Source organism: Prenolepis imparis, unplaced genomic scaffold, assembly GCF_030444845.1.
Source record: "Prenolepis imparis isolate NDT839.2.m4 unplaced genomic scaffold, iyPreImpa1.0 SCAF_389, whole genome shotgun sequence".
Taxonomy (NCBI): Eukaryota; Metazoa; Arthropoda; class Insecta; order Hymenoptera; family Formicidae; genus Prenolepis; species Prenolepis imparis.
Genome location: NW_028141547.1, coordinates 1 through 18,173, shown reverse-complemented (window position 1 = coordinate 18,173; position 18,173 = coordinate 1). Strand labels below are relative to the sequence as shown.

The window sequence follows — 18,173 nt, the reverse complement described above, 5'->3', positions numbered from 1 at the left end:
TTTAATACTTAATGAAGACATTGAACGAAAACATTTTGGAAAATATACTATACTTTAAGTAACTTTAAAATGTCCTATCTATTTAATCCTAATACGATAAAGTGTCCTATCTATTTAATCTTATATATATAAAATGATAAAATGTCTCTTTATAGCTTCCTTCGATCTTACTACTATAATTATTCTGGCGAAACAATTACATTACGACAAATAACTAGTCTTAAGCAAATATGGCTGACAAATATCTGATTTATTTAATCTTGATCGTAGATAATAAAGTGCTCGTCCTATTTAATAAATAAAAAAAATAATAAAAAAAAATAATAAAATATATATATACGATAATTAATACGATAATAATATAACAAAGTGCATTCTTAAGCTTCTTTCAATCTTATTACGAATCATATATATATGGATTTAAATCATAAGAATATATATATTTTAATTAATGAATCTTAATCATAAACAATAAAATGCTTCTACGGTGTTTCCTCTAATCTTACGAGTATATAAAGTACTTATGAAGGCAGTATGAAATAAAATAACGCAGTTTCTCGATAAGCATAATTTTAATAATTACGTAAAATACATGCGATAATAATTATTATAAAGGAACTATTAAAAATATATACGTTTGCAATCGCGCGCGCGCTCTTCAGAATAACCTGAATCGATGACGCTATCAAGGCAGTTCTGAAACAATGCACAAAAATAATGTAATGTCAAGCAATGAGATAAACCCAAGGCAAAACAAAGTAAAAGAAAGCTTACTTACCTAATTCTTATAGAATCCCGCTTGGCGTAAAACTTCTTCACGGTACTCCGCGTCTTCAAAATCATCGTACCCCGCGTCCTCACACCTCCTCACCGGCGCCGCGAAATCGATCATTCTCTGCACCCTTCTTTCAGCACGTAGTCTACTCATCTTCACTACGTTCTTCCACAAGCATACCCTCCACGGTGGTCCACAATCCCAGTCGTCCTCTAACAAACAAATAAAGGTTACATACATCGAATTATCAATTATATATTAACAAACCGCGTCAATAAAAAAAAAAAAAATTTTTAAAGAACTTACTGAGCATCTCATCGGTGATCAGAAATCTCTCTCTGAACAATCTCTCCTCCTCGCTCCATTCCTCAAATAATTTATTCAGGGAGAAAATATCATCCCCTTCCTCCTCCAGGAAAGCCTCCCAGCGCCGTCTCTCTTCGGCTCTCACTCGCCGATCTTCGCGATCCTTCTTCGTGTATTGATACACAGAAAGAATAACGTCGGGCTGAGAAAGAAAACCCTTAATTATTATATTTCCCTATCTCGATTGCCCCGTTCCAAATTATTAAGCAAATATCAAATATCATTAATATCAGAGGTAATAGCATTAATAATAAAACAGACTCATACACATTCATGAATAACTACTTACGTTCTCCTTATCAAACTCCATCACCAGAATTATCGGTAATCGCCTGATCACCACCCTCGTTTTCGAATACGGGACTTCAATTTCCATTATAAATTTTTCTTTTCTCACAACACTCTTACCACTGCAAAAACTAAAGTGCGACTGTGCGATTCTTCTTCGTTGACCTGCACGTGGAAAACCATTTTCTTTTTCCTCCCATTCCCCCTCTACTCACATACACTTCTACCTATGATATGTTTACGACTTGACACGCCCTTTCTAACTTACCAAAGACGTTAAAACACAACCTTTCCCAGCGAAAAACTACACATATGGATGCAATATCAGACCCTCGCAGCTTGGCGGCCTGATTCAGAGAACTAGCAAAATACGAAAGCGTCCTCGAAAAAATAATAACAAAAAGAGAGAAGAGAATTTTTATTTATCATTAAGCATCTATGTAAGTTAATATAGTATATATTCCTCGCTACGATAAGCTTCACCCTAAATAATTAACATCTACGCATTGGTTCTAACTGATCTAATTAAAGTAATTTTAATGAAATATATATATATCTTAAGTATAGAACGTACATATATACCCAAGTACAATTCTTATATCTTACTCAGTTGCAAAATAAAGTTATAAGACATATAGCATATATATATAAAAAAAAAAAGAAAAAAATAATAATTTACATATTCATAATTTTAGAATAAAACGTGCATATAATCTATTATAATTCCATACTTTACTCGGTGACAAAAGGATACCTCATATACTATATATATATAGATATATATATAAAGAAAAAAAAACCCCAAAAAGCACACAAAAAAAAAAAAAAAAAAAAAATATAATAATAATAAAACAATATATATATATATTTACGTATAATTAGAATAAGAATATATATATATTCAATAATAATCACATATATATATATCCTACTTGATTACAAAGCTATAGGAATACAAACATACACATATAATCATAATTTTAAAGCAATATCACATACACGAACAATTAGATTAAGAATATCTATATATATATACTTCACTATGCATTATTACAGACATGTTGTCGTACTTCGCAATTCTCGTTCTCGTTAATCCGATTCACGCTCTTATTGGATTCGATTGTGGCGGACAACACCTGAATATTACTTCGGTATCGTTGCTCGATGTTGGAGAATGCAATCTTGATATACGGAAACCCAATTCGACTGACGTCTACATGCAACTCTTACAACTCTCGGACTACAATCATGCAGAAGTCATCCAGTGCAAGGTGGAAATATCACGGACAATTTACCACTGCGGAATGCACTCGCATGTCTCCATAGTCCATAACGGAAAGGCAGATTATATCCACGAAACCGGATATACAGTGTGCCGAAGGGCATTCCAAGATGGAACATTCTCTCTCGGAGATAGCAATATCATTCACGGACTAAGAGCTAATCAGACTACTTATCACAGTCTCACCTTAGCCGGACGCACTAATAACGACGGAACCTGCAAAGGCACTCAGTACTCCGACCCTTACGGAACCTGGGACAACGTCGTTGTTCAAGCCGTCGTCAAGATCTCCTTGAGGACATCGCACGTTCCCGTACAATTAAACTCCGGAAAAATAATATTAAAATCCGGAACCATTTGTCTCTTGAGCGAAGGATTTTGCATCGATTCCGAAAACGGATACTCGTATTGGAAATCCTTGCCAACATCTGCTTGCAATTTCCATCAATATGACGTTCTTTATGAGGGTTTAGCAACTAAAATTACAGATAATTCAACTAACCCTCTTTCTCCAATTATTTATAGTCTGACTACGCAGGACGTCACGTTCGCACTTACGAAGACAAAAGAACAACCCTTGTGCGGATACACTTTATTTCGCACAGAGCACCCTAAGCTCTTTATCCTAGAGACAAAGCAAGGCGATACCTTCGCCAGCCGAGGTATCATCCCCGTGGACAACCTGGATATATTCACATATATGAATTCTAAATTCGTGTATGTGGAAAAACACATCCGACAACAAATGACTTCATTATATTATAATGTTATGCAACAAAAATGCGAATTAGAAAGACAGGTAATCACCAACGCCCTGTCTTTCGCTACTCTTCAACCAGATGAATTCGCATATCGCCTTATGAAAGGACCCGGCTATATGGCAGTTACAACCGGGGAAACCACGCACATCGTCAAATGCATACCTGTAGATGTTGTAGTAAGGAAAACAAAGGAATGTTACACGGAATTACCTGTAACCACCCGCAACACTTCCTTGTTTCTCACCCCGAAATCCCGGATAATTTCTAAATATGGAAATCAAAGGGAATGCAGTTTTGAATTACCAACTATGTACCGTATCGAGGATACATGGGTTCAATTTACACCTGAACCTCAAATCAGACAGTTACCTCCGCAACAATTAAAACCAATGACGACATTAACCTGGGATTATTTGACGCCAGGAGCCCTCGCTGTCAGCGGAATATACTCCGAAGAAGATATAGAAAAACTGAGGGATCACATTATGTTCCCCGCAGAGAAACCCGCTCTTCTAAATACAATTGCAAGAGGAATTACGGGATACTCCATTAACTCCGACGCTGTCTCCATGTATAATTTATTGGACGAAGCCTCTCTCAATAAAATTGCCGAGAGTGCCGCCTCACGAGTATGGACCGGATTTATTTCATTCGGATCCGCAACCGCTGGAATCCTTGGCATTCTAATAATTATTCGCATCATAAAAGTCTTCGTCGATACAGCTATTCACGGTTATGCCTTACATTCCGCCTATGGATGGAGCATGCATTTGGCTGGAGCCATTTGGAGCTCTCTCACTCATCTACTACTTCATCTCGCACGAGGACCTGTCGATAGGACCGATAATAAAAAACCAGCCAAGGGACCACCGTCACCTTCTGCTCCTGAAGACCTCTCCAAGGAACCTACCGTAATCATTAATGGGTTTTCAAGACCAAATGATACTGCCTCATCCAACATCGAATCAGCAACTACTAATAATGTTTCTGATATTAATTCATATCAGAATTTAAGAGATCGTTTAAAAGATCTCGAACAAATTCCTTCGAATACATCGCAATTTGTTCTTAAATAAGGGGGGAGGTGTAACGTCCCGTCATTTTCGCGAAACCATATTTTTGCGCGCTACTGTTTTTCCTGCGCCAATACTTAAAATTTAAGGATAATTAATGATTTTCCTCTTTACATATAATTGTTTAGACTAAAATCAAGCATTTATATTATTAATTACTAACCATACCAAATCTAGGGTCTCCAGTTATCTAGTTCTAACTAGCCGCTACCAGGAACTAGCGATCCGACCAATCAAACGTCATCCGAGACCCCTGAGCGTATACTTCAACTAACCAGTTATTATTAAATGAAACTAACCCTTAGCAATAAGAATATATTTTAATCATGACTAACCCACTTATATATGAATATTCAATATTAATTAAACAATATAATAATATTATTTATGGAATCAGAAACATAATAACTTGTCGAACTTTTACTTAACAATTTAAGACTTATAATAATGAGTTTTAGAAGTATTTTAATCACTGACAGAATTATTATGAGGAAGGTTCCATAAATCCTTATCTTGCGATGCATTGTAACGACAAGCCTGCGACAAGCATTCGATGAATTACTAAAAGTGTTCAAACACTTAATATTTTAAGATTTCATCCGCAATTATATTTACGAAGCCTTATTTCAGTCATTAAATGATTTCGATAACAAACCCAAGATTATTAAGATTTATTGAGTAAATTATTAAATGAAGAGACTTATAAATAAGGCCCAAGTGGATATAATTAAAGAGAATATTTTATTATAGAATTAAGTCAAACGAGAACAAGAAAGTCTCGATATTACGTTATGGAATCATAATTCTATAATTTAGAAATAACTTAATCTTACCCTATTGCATTAAACTCAAGTTTTATTATAAATTATCAATCATTAAAAATTCCAATTAATAACATAAAATAAATTATATAAGAAATGATTCCATAAACGTACAAATGAATATTTGGCGAACTACAAGAAACTTTAACATGCATCTATGCGCAGACCCCTCTAAAATCAGCTCACAATCAGCAAGTAATTAAGTGCCGATCGTAGGTGACAAGCCGCTTCCGTCCGTTATCTCCCTCGCGTTATCGGATGCTAGCGTTCAAACCACAAAAGAATAATAAATTAGACACTTCTTGGAATCGTCGCTCCTCATCTCAAGCTCACCGCCTAACTTCGATATCCGGTCCAGATTATCTAAAACTCGTAAATTGATAGTTGACACCTAGAGCGTTCGCTCCTGCGGGTCACCGTATCGTGACCTCTTAGTACAATTTATTGTGACATATTCCAAGAAAACGTCTTTCTTAGAAATCCCCACCAAAAGGGAATTGCACACGACACTCAGATTTTTCTCGATTTGATATAAACCCTTAATTCTTAACTTCATGGCGGCATACCATCATTAGCATCTCACCGTAACTCTACGGCATCTCATTATCGAGATCCCACCGTAGCTCTACAGTACATAATTTCTGTAGCCTTACGATACTCTGTATAAAGTCACGCGTTTGCCGTCAACTGCGTCGACATACTCAAATTGTTAGTCGCGCATAGAATTATAAAGTAAAAGTTAAATAAAGAACTCTTGTGCTTCAAAACTCGAATACGTTGATTTTGCTAAACATCCCGCGACCGAGGTCCTAGAGAAGGGAAGAAGGCGAACGAGCGTATTACGATCCACTGCCTGAAGTTCACAGTCTATCACAAGGTAAGTACTTATAATTACCCAGACTATTTAACACGCCAATTTTAATTCTAAGTTACGTTAGACTGACAATTCTCTTTCAATCACTACCTTCTCCTAAAACAAATAAACGAAATCCACTGTTAAGCATTGCATGCAGCTAACAGTTTCCCGTTGTCAATCGGTATTTATCAAATTAGAATCTAACTACCTTTCCATAATTTATTCAAGGTATCAATATCAGAAACTAGCAATATTAACGTGTAGAAACAGTACTCTTGATATCACTCGGACGTCGTCCAATCCACATTTTACCTCTAGCCGTTGGACGTACCTTTCGTAAGTCCATACGACTCTCTACCATTTCCTCAGCATCCCGTCGTTGTCGAGCACCCAGCGATAGTGCCTGGTGACAAAGCTCCCCTCAACACCCTGCGTTATTTCCATCGTCGACGATAGGCATCCTTCGTATGCCCGAAGACAACTTCTCATTACCTTCTCTCGCCTAATAATATCGATAACAAGAGACAATATATCGCGTAAGAATTCTTAAATAGAATTCTAGAATTAATTTCGCTCTGGACGTGGTCCAATCCTCATTTTACCTATAGTTGCAACGCATACTTTTACCGTAGGCACAAGCAACTTTCTGCCATTTCCTCAACTTCCTTTCGTTGTCGAGCACCCAGCGATAGTGCCTGGTGACAAAGCTCCCATCAACACCCTACGTTATTTCCATCGTCGACGACAGGCATCCTTCGTATGCCCGAAGACATTCTCCTTAACCATCGACCTTCCTTTTGAATTCATATTTAAAACCAAATGAATAGACGTATCGGATATTGATATCTCACTCTCTCTAGTTCCCCTTCATGTTATCTCACGATAATCCTTATCTAATTCATTATAAATATATTATTCTCATCATTGCCTCTACCAATTAATTCAAATGCTACCCAGATCTACTGAATTAGACGTCCAAGGATTAACAAACGATGATGCAAATTCAATTATAAATATAATTATCGGGCTACTAACTGACGTTTTAGAAGGAACTATTGATATCGATCAACTCATAGTCTGCTTAGATAATCTTCATATCCCTGGTGCTCAAATAAGCGTCGAATTCACAGACGATTAAATAAATATCAAATTCATTTTATTAATTAGCCCCTGAATTATTATTATCATCCAGATGAATAAACAACTTCAAGGCTTAATTTGCAATACAATTTACCAATTAATACTCAATTTGATCTATGAATATTTGAATGGTAAAATAACTTTCGATCAAGTCATAACTATTTTAAACGACATCGAAGATATCGCTAATAGATTCGATACTCCCAACTAGTAACTAATACCCCACTCCTGTGACCTACAACATTCCCTAGATCCGTAACTTCGGTCCTAGCTCTCGGCGTCCCAGAGGTATAGCCGGTGTAAGCAGGTTGCCTCACAAAAATAGAGAGCGCCCGTTTTCTCACTAGCCTAGGCATAGAGAGAGAAGGGAGATCACCCAGACGTGACACTGTTTATTATTTTCGTTACCGAGCACTCGGCAGTGTCCGAAACGCGAGGCCCGTACCGAGATTCGCCATTAATGTAAGAACTGCGCAGCCTCTCTCTCTCCGTGGAGAGCCGTACCGAGTGCAGAATTTTGTATATAAATGTTAGTCTAATTAAGTCTCGAGTTTTGTCCTTCTGATTGTCTCGTGTCAAGTCTTTAAGTATTGTAATGTGGAGATGTCTTTCTCCCCTCGCCTCTTCAATTGAAATGTGATACGGGATGTTCCCCTCGGTAGCGATAGATATCGAATCACGACTGTTCTGGTGATACCTCGATTGTTGAGGATCTACCGAGTTACGAGGCTGTAAAATTAGTAATAGGAAACCTCAATTCACTTTCTGATATGAAATATATTTATCAAAAATTTTAAGGATTTCGATTTGCTGGTTTAATGACTCTCCTTCTCTCCGAAGCACGATTTCCCGCATTAAGAACCCCGCCCCTCTGCCAATTAGTAACTGAGTTACCGAGCTTAAGCCGTCACTATTGTAGAACTAATTATCGTGTTATTTTGAGTGGTGCGGCCTGACCGTACCTGGCGTCCAAGAAATCTGTCGGATTTTGTGTTTAGAGATACCGAGAAAAGTGACGAAGTTGCGCGGCACTAGGAAGAAAAGTTCGTTGCAATATATCCTTGGAAATACAAGTGATGTCCGCCCCGGTGTCTACTTTCCCTGCAAGTCTAACATTATCAATGGCAACTATAATTATCCATTTATCGTTGTAGGCTTTAAATTTTGGCATTCCTTCAGTTCTTGATTCTTTCTTCAAATCGATTATGTTGTTGAGTTATATTAATTACTTTATGCGGTTTAACTGACAGAAAATTTAATTTAATAGACTACACTTATTCAATTACAAATTATTAACTTCATATTTAATTTATTAATCAAAATGAATTCATATTTGTTAGAGGGGAGTAGATATATAATTGATATAATAAAATTTTTCAAAAGTATCGTACTCTTGAAGAAAAGATTTCAATTTGTAAAACAAAAAAATGACGTATTGCTTTGATTAATAATATCATTGAATTAATAAAATAAAATTTAACCGCATCGATGTTGTTGATCCAACAGTATTTTCTCACTCAGGCTTTAAGGGTCGGCAAGCGACACGGTGGAGACGCCTGTCGGCCGGCCGGGAATTACGGATTCGTATAATCCAGATTTTAGCCAAAATACTGAATAAATCTCATTAAATTTACGATATTCTTAATCAGTAAGCTCGACTGTAATCAGCTAAAGAGCTATTTTATTAAAAAAGGTGAAAATAAAATTTTTTAATAAACTTGGGGAAATGTGCAGTTAGCAACGGGTAAGGTTGGGTTAGCCGCGAGTCCGTATTTAATTTATTATAAATTTTTAAGAGCAAAAATGCAAAATCGGGCTCTTTAGCTGATTGCATTATTATATAAAGAATATATTTAAAAAAAATCACGAAGCTATGTCACTTATTTGATGAGAAATCTGGACGATACGATTCTCACTAGATCTAAGGAACTGGGGAAATTTTCATGGTAACATACTGACAGCTTGACAAGGAGAGAGATAATCGTTCTGTTTTTGTCTCTCTTGCATCGCGTATGTAGTAGCGTCCATGTAGGCACAAATACTAATATGTTGAGGACATGTATGCGATTTTAGCAAGCATTGGCTATATTCATATTATCTTTGTATCTTTGTATTGTATATGTATATGTAAAAGAACAAGAATAGCGACAGTTCTTGCCTAATATAAATTATCTTCCAATAATCGTTTCATGCACGCGCAGTATCTCACATTATATGCATCTAAAATTATAATTATCGAATAATATTTATAAATAAAATCTATATAAATAATAAAATATTTATGTATAAATAAAATAATATTTGTATATAATATTATTTTAGTTATACAATTGAAATAAACGTAAATATATAAATATATGTATAAATATATATACTTATATGTGTATATATATATTTATAGATATTATAGAAAAAAAAAATATTTTTTTGGTATTTAATAATAAATAACACTAAATATACATATATGGATCAAATTATGGTATAAATAGTTAGGAAAAGTGTGTAAAGATTTAAAAAATATTTATTATAATGGATGGTTTATAATAATAATGAAAAATATAACTTTATGTTTAGTAGTAATTGTACAAAATTTTCTATAGACTATGACTATTTTGACGAATCTGTTGATTTTTCTTTTATATTTAGGTTATTTTTAAAATAAAAAATAGTAATATATTTATACTTTATAAATTATTAATTCTATAAATTAAATGACTTCTATAAATTAAAGGTTTTTATATATATGCATCGATATATAGGTACTTTTATGTATCAATAGACGTTTCTTTTTCCAATTTGGAGTTTATTAAATAATATATTTAATAATAATATATATTTGATTAAATAATATATTTTTAAAAATAATAACAAGTAGAATTTCGTGTTTTGTAATATTCTAATAACATAAAAACAAAATTCTTTTTTTTTTTAATTTAGCATCTATTATATCTCTCATTCATTAAATATATGCGATTATGATATTGTTTTATGTAATAAAAAATTTAACAAAAACTAAATTTTTTAAATATAACAAACCAGGAAATATGGAGACACAGTAAATTTTATATCATATTCCTTTTTATGTTTTATAGCGATTACAAGTCTTTGTCTGATGTTCTTCATTATGTTTCAATTTTTGCCAAATTTTCTCGATGTCATTATACCGCTTAACGAATCTCGAGAACATAGTTTCGCATATTCAGTTGAATATTTTGTCGATCAGAAACGATATTTTTATCCTATTTTAATACATGGTCTATTGGCTGCTAGCTTGGGAGGCGTTGCAGTAATCGCTACTGGCTGTATGCTTGCAGGATACATATTGCGTTATTAAAGGCGACTGGAAGTTTGCCTATTACCGTACGTCATATAGAAAGTATTATTCGTATGGCAGAAGCTAGTGCTAAAATGCATTTGAGAGATCACGTTCAAGAAAACGATATGAATCTTGCCATCAGAATAATTCTCGATAGTTTTGTGGATACGCAAAAATATTCCGTTATGAAATCTATGCGCCAGGTATCTCTTTTTAGAATATCTATTTTTTTCATATGTAGTTTCAATCTGCATTTAATCCGAAAAGGCATTTAATCTAAATTTTTTTCAATACACATGTAAATTTCATTACAGACGTTCCAGAAATATCTATCATATAAGAAAGACCATAGTGAACTCTTATATTACATACTATGACAAATCACTCTAGATACTTTGGCGTTTCAAAAGGCGTTTCACTTTGGCGTTTTGCATGGCGGACGTATCACGACTGTCGAAATTTCAGAGAAAGATTTATTGGAACGGGTAATGTAAAAGATTTAAATGAAATTTGAAAGTTATATATATTGAGTTAACAAAGTATATAATCAACCACAAATTATTTCAATGACTTGGATTGAAAAAATCTTTTTATCTTATTTTAATGTCTAATATTTATATAGAAAAAAAATCTAACTTTATTATTTTTAATATCATAAAAATAATTGATTCAGGTTAATGATCGTATTTTGAGAGATATCTTTCCATCTATCTTTGATTGCCGAAACAACCAAGGATTTAGGAACATTTGTGTATAAAGACTTAACATCCAAGGATCATGCATTCATTATCTTTAATATTAGCGCTCTTAATGCCTCTTCCAAACGACCAGCTATCCCTTACATGTGAAACAGGCCTCTTAACAGACCGAGATATAATGTCCCTCAAGTATACCGCTAGATTGTACGTAGGACTGCCAATAGAGGATACAATAAGTCGCAATGGAAAGTCTTTTTTATGCACCTTTGGTAGGCCATATATTCTAGGAAGATTCCCATTACTGCAAGCCAAACGCTTGAAAGTCATTTCATCAATTATATCGTTTTGTCGCCATGATCGCATTAAAGAGTTTAAGTTATTAGTCAATTTTTTTAAAGGATCTTTATCAAGCTTCTTATAAGTACTAGTGTCCGCAAGTAAAGATGTCATATTGTTTATATAATCAATTCTGTTCAAAACGACCGTGATCTGACCCTTGTCGGCCTTTGTGACAAATAAGTCTTTGTTATTTTTAAGGAATCTATCACATTGTTGGTATTGAAAGCGAATTACGTTATCAATATATTTTGGATGTTTTTTGCTATGCAAAAATTTTTTAATAGAGTTTACAAATCCATTTTTTATAGTTTCCTTAGATTCATCAGATATCTTGTTATTATTCGTTTCAAAATTTTTTATATGTTCTATAGCTACGAAGGCACGATCTTTAGGATTCTGACAATTAAGATTAAGACTAAATTTTTCACCCAAGCACAGTATATTTTGAACAGAATTGGGAAGAGTTTTATCGCTCAGATTTATAAGCCATTTAGATTTGTCAATGTTTTCCAGAAAATTATCCTTAACTATATGTTTGTCTAAAATATTATTGAATTTATCGACAAGTCTGTTTTTCTGAGTATTCATTAGCTGAGATAAACCTTCATAGTTATAAGAGTAAAATTCATCAAGAAAAGAATCAGATAACAAGGATGACAATTCACATTCGATATTATATCGTTTATTTTTTAAAAATCTAATGTTAAGATGTAGATCTTTTATTTCAAAATTTAATAAAGTTTTCTTGTTCTTTTCCATCAGATTATAATTTAATCTAGAGACCCAGTTACTATGAAACGTGAGATTAAACCGTAAATTGCTGATATGCGCCGGAAGAACATCATAACTGCGACATTTTAGTAGGAATTTAAGTTGTTGTTCTGATTCCATGATCTTCCTGTTCATCCAATTTTTTAAACAGATAATATGTTCCTTTCCATATTTTCTCGAGATTTCATCGAAAAAACTTCTTATTTCAATCAACACCATTATTAGGTCCAGGTGTGTAAATAACAAAATGTAAGATGTGATTGCCAGTCGAATTTTAAAAACAAGGTTAAGAGTATTTTATTGACCAACACTGGCTAAAGCAATAATTCTTTTATTACGACGTTTCGACCCTAAATTGGGTCCTCTTCAGGCTACAAAAATTGATCACAATACAGAGTCGTTAATACATTTAGATAACACTTTTGATTTATAGTAATAATATTGTAATTAGTAATACCTATTCTTTAATGTAACGTGGTAAACCCTATACGCACATGATGTTATGTTAAAATGTGAGTTAAAATTGACAGAATCATAGTCAGTATCAATTTTTAATCCAAATGTTTTCCGTAAGTTATGAAAAATGTATATTCTAACATTATTAGATTATTTAAGAAAATTTAAAAAATGTATAAATTTTTAAAAAGTAAAAATATTTCTAAAAATATTTCTCTGTAAAAATATTTTATTTATATTATGATTATTTTATACATTTTAAATATATAAGAAGATATATGCGTATCTAAAAAACAATAAATATATGCCGAATATTTATGCTACGTAATAAATAATACATATAACATATACATATAAAATAATAAAAAACAAAAAAAAATTATGCCATCCCAAGTTTTGAACCTGGGATCCCACAATTACTACTATTACCGTCGTATTAACGACGCGACTTTTGACTTCGAAAATGACTTATTTCTTGGGAATGTAGTTAATAGTTACTGCATTGGCCACTACTACGATATGGCGCTGAAATCAGTGAGAAATGCCGGTCTCGCCAGGTCTTTTTCTTTCATAATAATAACTACTTTCATGCTACCATCTTATTATTTCTTTTATAAGTATATAATTATTGATGTAAAATAAGGAAGCAAATAAAAGCTAATAATAATAAATAATGTAAAAATAATAATGTTATGAATGCTATGTACTATAAAAATGTATATAAATTCTTTATTATAGCTTCCTTATTTTACATCAATAATTATGTACTTATAAAAGAAATAGTAGGATGGTAGCGTAGCATGAAAGTAGTTATTATTATGAAAGAAATAGTAAAATAAAATGGTAACGATACATGTGATATGCAATATACTACATACATGTAATATGCAATACTACTTATATGTGATATATTATATTTTTTTCATAATAATATGATTAAATAAAATCTATATATATTTAAAAAATTCAAAAATAGTGTTAGAAAAATGTATATGATTTCATTTTGTAACGTCGAAATACACAAGACATTCAACTTACCATTTCATTTCGATATAATGAATCATTATTTAATTTGTTTTCCATTGATTGTAAATCAGTTTCAGTTTTTAACGGTAGATCTTGATAGATATCTATTGTTTCTTTTTCTTTGGCCTCAAATGTGATTGAAATTTTCTTTAGAATAAGTTTTTGACATCTTTCTATAGAGTTTAGTTTTAATTCTAAACTTATAAATTTATTAATGACAAATCGTTCGTACGGGTCAGATTCTATAAAAAATATTCAAAACACATGTTGGTTATATTTATAATTATATCCCAAACACCACGTATTTTCAAAAAATGTATAGAATAGAGGACAAGACGTTCTCTAAACATCTTTTGAATATATGTACTTTAAATTAAAGATATATGTACAGATAAAATATTAAATATAAAAAATGTAAGATACATATGTGTGATGTAAGATGTATAAAAATAAAATATAAAATCTATATATATTTAAAAAATTCAAAAATAGTGTTAGAAAAATGTTAGGAAAAATAGTTTAAGAATAAATGTGTGTGTATACTATATAATTCTGAACTACATTATAAATAATCAAGTAATTGAAATTGAAATAAAGAATTATACATATACACTAAAATATACAATATAATATATATATATATATATAAAAAGTCGTAACTAAAATAAATGAAATTATGTGCATTATACCTTGCTTATTAATCAATGAATTTGATGATGCCTTGTTTTTCAATTGAATTGGCATGTTTGCATTAACTTCATCGACTTCATCAAACAATTGTTCTGCGGATGCATCAAGCACATTTTTATTACAATGCAGAGCTAAAAATAAAATGTTTATGTTATCATATTATTCCAACATAATTTTTAAAATTTAAAAATACTAGGAAAAATTAGTAAAACAGTAAATGTTATATTTTTATAATATATAAAAAATAATCGTAACTAAATAAATAAAATTGTGCATTGTACCTTGCTTATAAAATAAATTTGACGATGTTTTATTTCCTAGTTGAATTGGCAATTGTACATTAACTTCATCATCGGTTTCATCAAACGATGATTGTTCTGCGGGTGCATCAATCAAATTTTTATTGCAATTTAGAGCTGAAAATAATAAAATGTTTTTATTATATTATAAATGTTTATATAATATTTTAATAATTATAATGAATAAGTTAAAATCATACATGAATCATCTGTTCTTTTTTCTATATTTGTGTTTATGTTTGCAAACTTCTTTATTTGTGTTGCTGTACATTTTCTTTCCAAATTATTAACATCTGTAATTCATAAACAGTGTTCTATTATTAAAATATTTTCCCTACTTAAATCTATTATTGTTACTTTTATATTATTATTAGATCGTACTTACCTTTTGGTGCATTTTTTGTAATTTTCGATGTTTTACTGCAGTCATGGAATGCTTGTTTGGAAACTTTGGAATTTCTGAGACTAGTATCATTTCGTCTGATGATTCATCAGCATCGTTACTTGTTTCGTCAACAATTTTAGCAGCTCTAATTTTTCTCGACTTTTTTAAATTTTCTTCTATATCAGCGCCAGAGTTAATGTCGGATAATTCTTCGGCATCTTTTAGCTTTTTCCTTGCCACTCCATAGTTTTCTGAAAAAGTTTTTTTTAAATAAAACAGTAAATAATTTAATACAAATTTAATTTTATAAAATCATATTTTTTTATATTATTACAAAATAGCAACATATATATAGTGGCGGCCTAAAGCTATTTAATGTATCTTAATTACGATTTTAACATAAAAAGATTGAAATTTATGAAATGTGAGACATTTATTTTTTAAACAAGGGATCTTAAAAAGTTGGCCGCCACTGTATATTTATTATTTATTGTAAAAGAATAGTTCAGAATAATATATACAAAAAATATAACTATATTACTTACTATATTACGAAATGTTCCATATATTTTTCGAATAGGATGCTCCAACCAAGTACATTCTGGCTCCTCCCTCAATTTAACTGCTTTATCATACCGCTTGTTGTTCGTAAAATTTGGCCAAAAAGCTTTTTTTAAGTCTCCACTTAACCAATTATTTGGTGTAACTTGCAGTCCATCTTCGAATTCCACGATTGCATAAAATTTATCAGTCATTCTGTGTCAATGAATATTAATTACTTATATTTCATTGTGTATTAATGGGAAAACTGCGTATTTAACATTTTCGTGTGGCAATTTGACATATTTTTTTATCACATTTTTCAATGGCCATGATTTCAAATCTGATAATGATTTTACGGAATAAATCCCAAGCAACGATGATGAGCAAAGTATATTAAATAAATCTTCCTTTTCCAAAAATTCATATCCAATAATAACTGGAATATTTCGTTTTTTGCAGTGTGCCACGTTTTCAATACTATAGCACCGCAATTTAAACCACAACAATTATCTGCATGTGAGCCAGTTTTAAATGTTATTCCGTTGACATATTTGATAATTTTATATTGTGGATTATTGCAGTCGAGTAAAAGTGGACCATCGTCATGTAATGTAATTAAAGTGGGATGTATCAGGATAGAATCTGACAAATTAGTCAATGTACTTAATCTACTTGATGTACTTAAATTTTCTTTTTCAATACATCTTCGTACTACTTGTTCCAAAGGTTTTTCTGCTTTTTTGAGATATTTTTTAAACACTTGCATGTGGTTCTCAAACCTGAACGCATTAAAATTGTCGAGTAGTCCAAATTTTTTTACATCGTCAACAAGATGTACGAGACTATGAATATTATGCGACACGTTTTGCACTCCATAAATCTTGATAAATGTTTTGATAAAAAAAAGAATCAAATCTTGTGCATAAGATAAATGTTCATCATACAAAATTTTTGAACACAAGATTCTAATAATAACATGCAGTGTCATAAAATGGGTGTACACACTTTTTTTCAATATTGAGTTGAAAGCCAATGGACCTGTATACAACAATATTTGTCTATATTCCGTAGCTTTCCATAATTTAATGTAATCTATTTTGCGTGGCTTTCTTGCGAATTCTACAGGTATCGATGGCTTTAATTGAGTTGTTAGACGTATTGATATTTCTTCAATGGCTCTATGTTGTAGCCGATAATAGAATTCTCCATTCAACCATAAATACATTAATTTCCGCATAATTCCCAAACACACTAGGTGCATATAATCCATGGGAACATTTGTAACTGCTTTGAAATGAGGTATTTTGAGTAGACTGCATGTTATATCTGGCTTATGATAACTGTCATCAATTTTTTGAATAAAATCATTATCTGATCTAATTGCATCAATTTGTGGGAAGCATATACGATTTCCGACATATTCTCCTTCTGTTGTGCATTTAGTGCAACTTGAATATCCGGAATGCCCTTTTACACATAGCACAAATGCTTTTGCCGGTGTATCACATATTAATGCTTCTATTCTGCATTGTATATTACTATTGACATATATTCCATTTTCACACATTTCTGCAGCCTCGTTCACAAAATCTTTTAAAAAATCATTAACATTTGCAGGTTTTTCAGTTCCATGATAAATTCCTATTGTAAATACATTATTATATGGAAAAATTGAACCAAGTATGGGCCAAAATTGTTGTTGCGATGATTTTGAGAGTGGTAATCCATCGACATTAATAGCAATTTTTATACTATCAATATTGTTCTTCATGGAGGTTAATATATTCAACATAGACTTTTGCAATCCAAAATGATAGTAAATTCCTGGCTCTACTAGACGTATATCTTGTTTTCTCGGAGTTTTTAAAAGTGAACGTGCATCTACAGATAATGATGAAAAACATGAATGTTTTTTTAATCTTTGAAGTAATGCTTTTAGAGCCGTATGTGAAATTTGGTGTTGCACAGCCCAGATAGCAAGATCATTTTTCAAATTGTCATCTGTTACATTTGCATCTTCAGATGCTAAATCAGTTTGTGATTCATAAGAATCGCTAACGGAAGACTGTTGCATGTTTGATATATTGTTACTACTTTCGTTCCACTCGTGAACATTATAATTTTCGATTACAGCATTCTCAGCAGCTTGAATGTTTTTTACTTCTGAATTTACTATAGAAACATTTTCCAAGTGTTCTGTGCATTTATAAGTAATGTTACTATATGACGCTGTAGTCGTACTTAATAAAGCATCGCAAACAATTTCGGATTCTTGTACAGCTAATCTT

The 18,173-nt window shown here is 31.9% G+C and overlaps 2 protein-coding genes and 2 pseudogenes across 3 annotated transcripts; 1 reads left to right on the top strand and 3 right to left on the bottom strand.

Annotated features, from left to right (window-relative positions):
* Positions 1-638: 638 nt before the first annotated feature.
* Positions 639-6,760, bottom strand: LOC145948433 (uncharacterized). Of its 2 annotated transcripts, none has more exons than XM_083058126.1 (4): positions 6,554-6,760; positions 1,082-1,283; positions 779-987; positions 639-696 (listed from the first exon to the last, which is right to left on the bottom strand). In XM_083058126.1, exons 1-3 carry the CDS (start codon positions 6,581-6,583, stop codon positions 779-781), a joined length of 441 nt encoding a protein of 146 aa, XP_082914252.1. In that variant the 5' UTR covers positions 6,584-6,760; the 3' UTR covers positions 639-696. The 2 variants fall into 2 exon arrangements, with proteins under 2 accessions (XP_082914252.1, XP_082914251.1); XM_083058125.1 differs by lacking the exon at positions 6,554-6,760 and adding an exon at positions 1,431-1,837.
* Positions 2,571-4,548, top strand: LOC145948431 (uncharacterized). Its single transcript, XM_083058124.1, has one exon. It carries the CDS (start codon positions 2,647-2,649, stop codon positions 4,546-4,548), a length of 1,902 nt encoding a protein of 633 aa, XP_082914250.1. The 5' UTR covers positions 2,571-2,646.
* A 7,211-nt stretch (positions 6,761-13,971) lies between the features above and the next one.
* Positions 13,972-16,187, bottom strand: LOC145948434 (uncharacterized; annotated as a pseudogene).
* LOC145948432 (uncharacterized) lies at positions 16,122-18,169 on the bottom strand (annotated as a pseudogene).
* Positions 18,170-18,173: the final 4 nt, after the last annotated feature.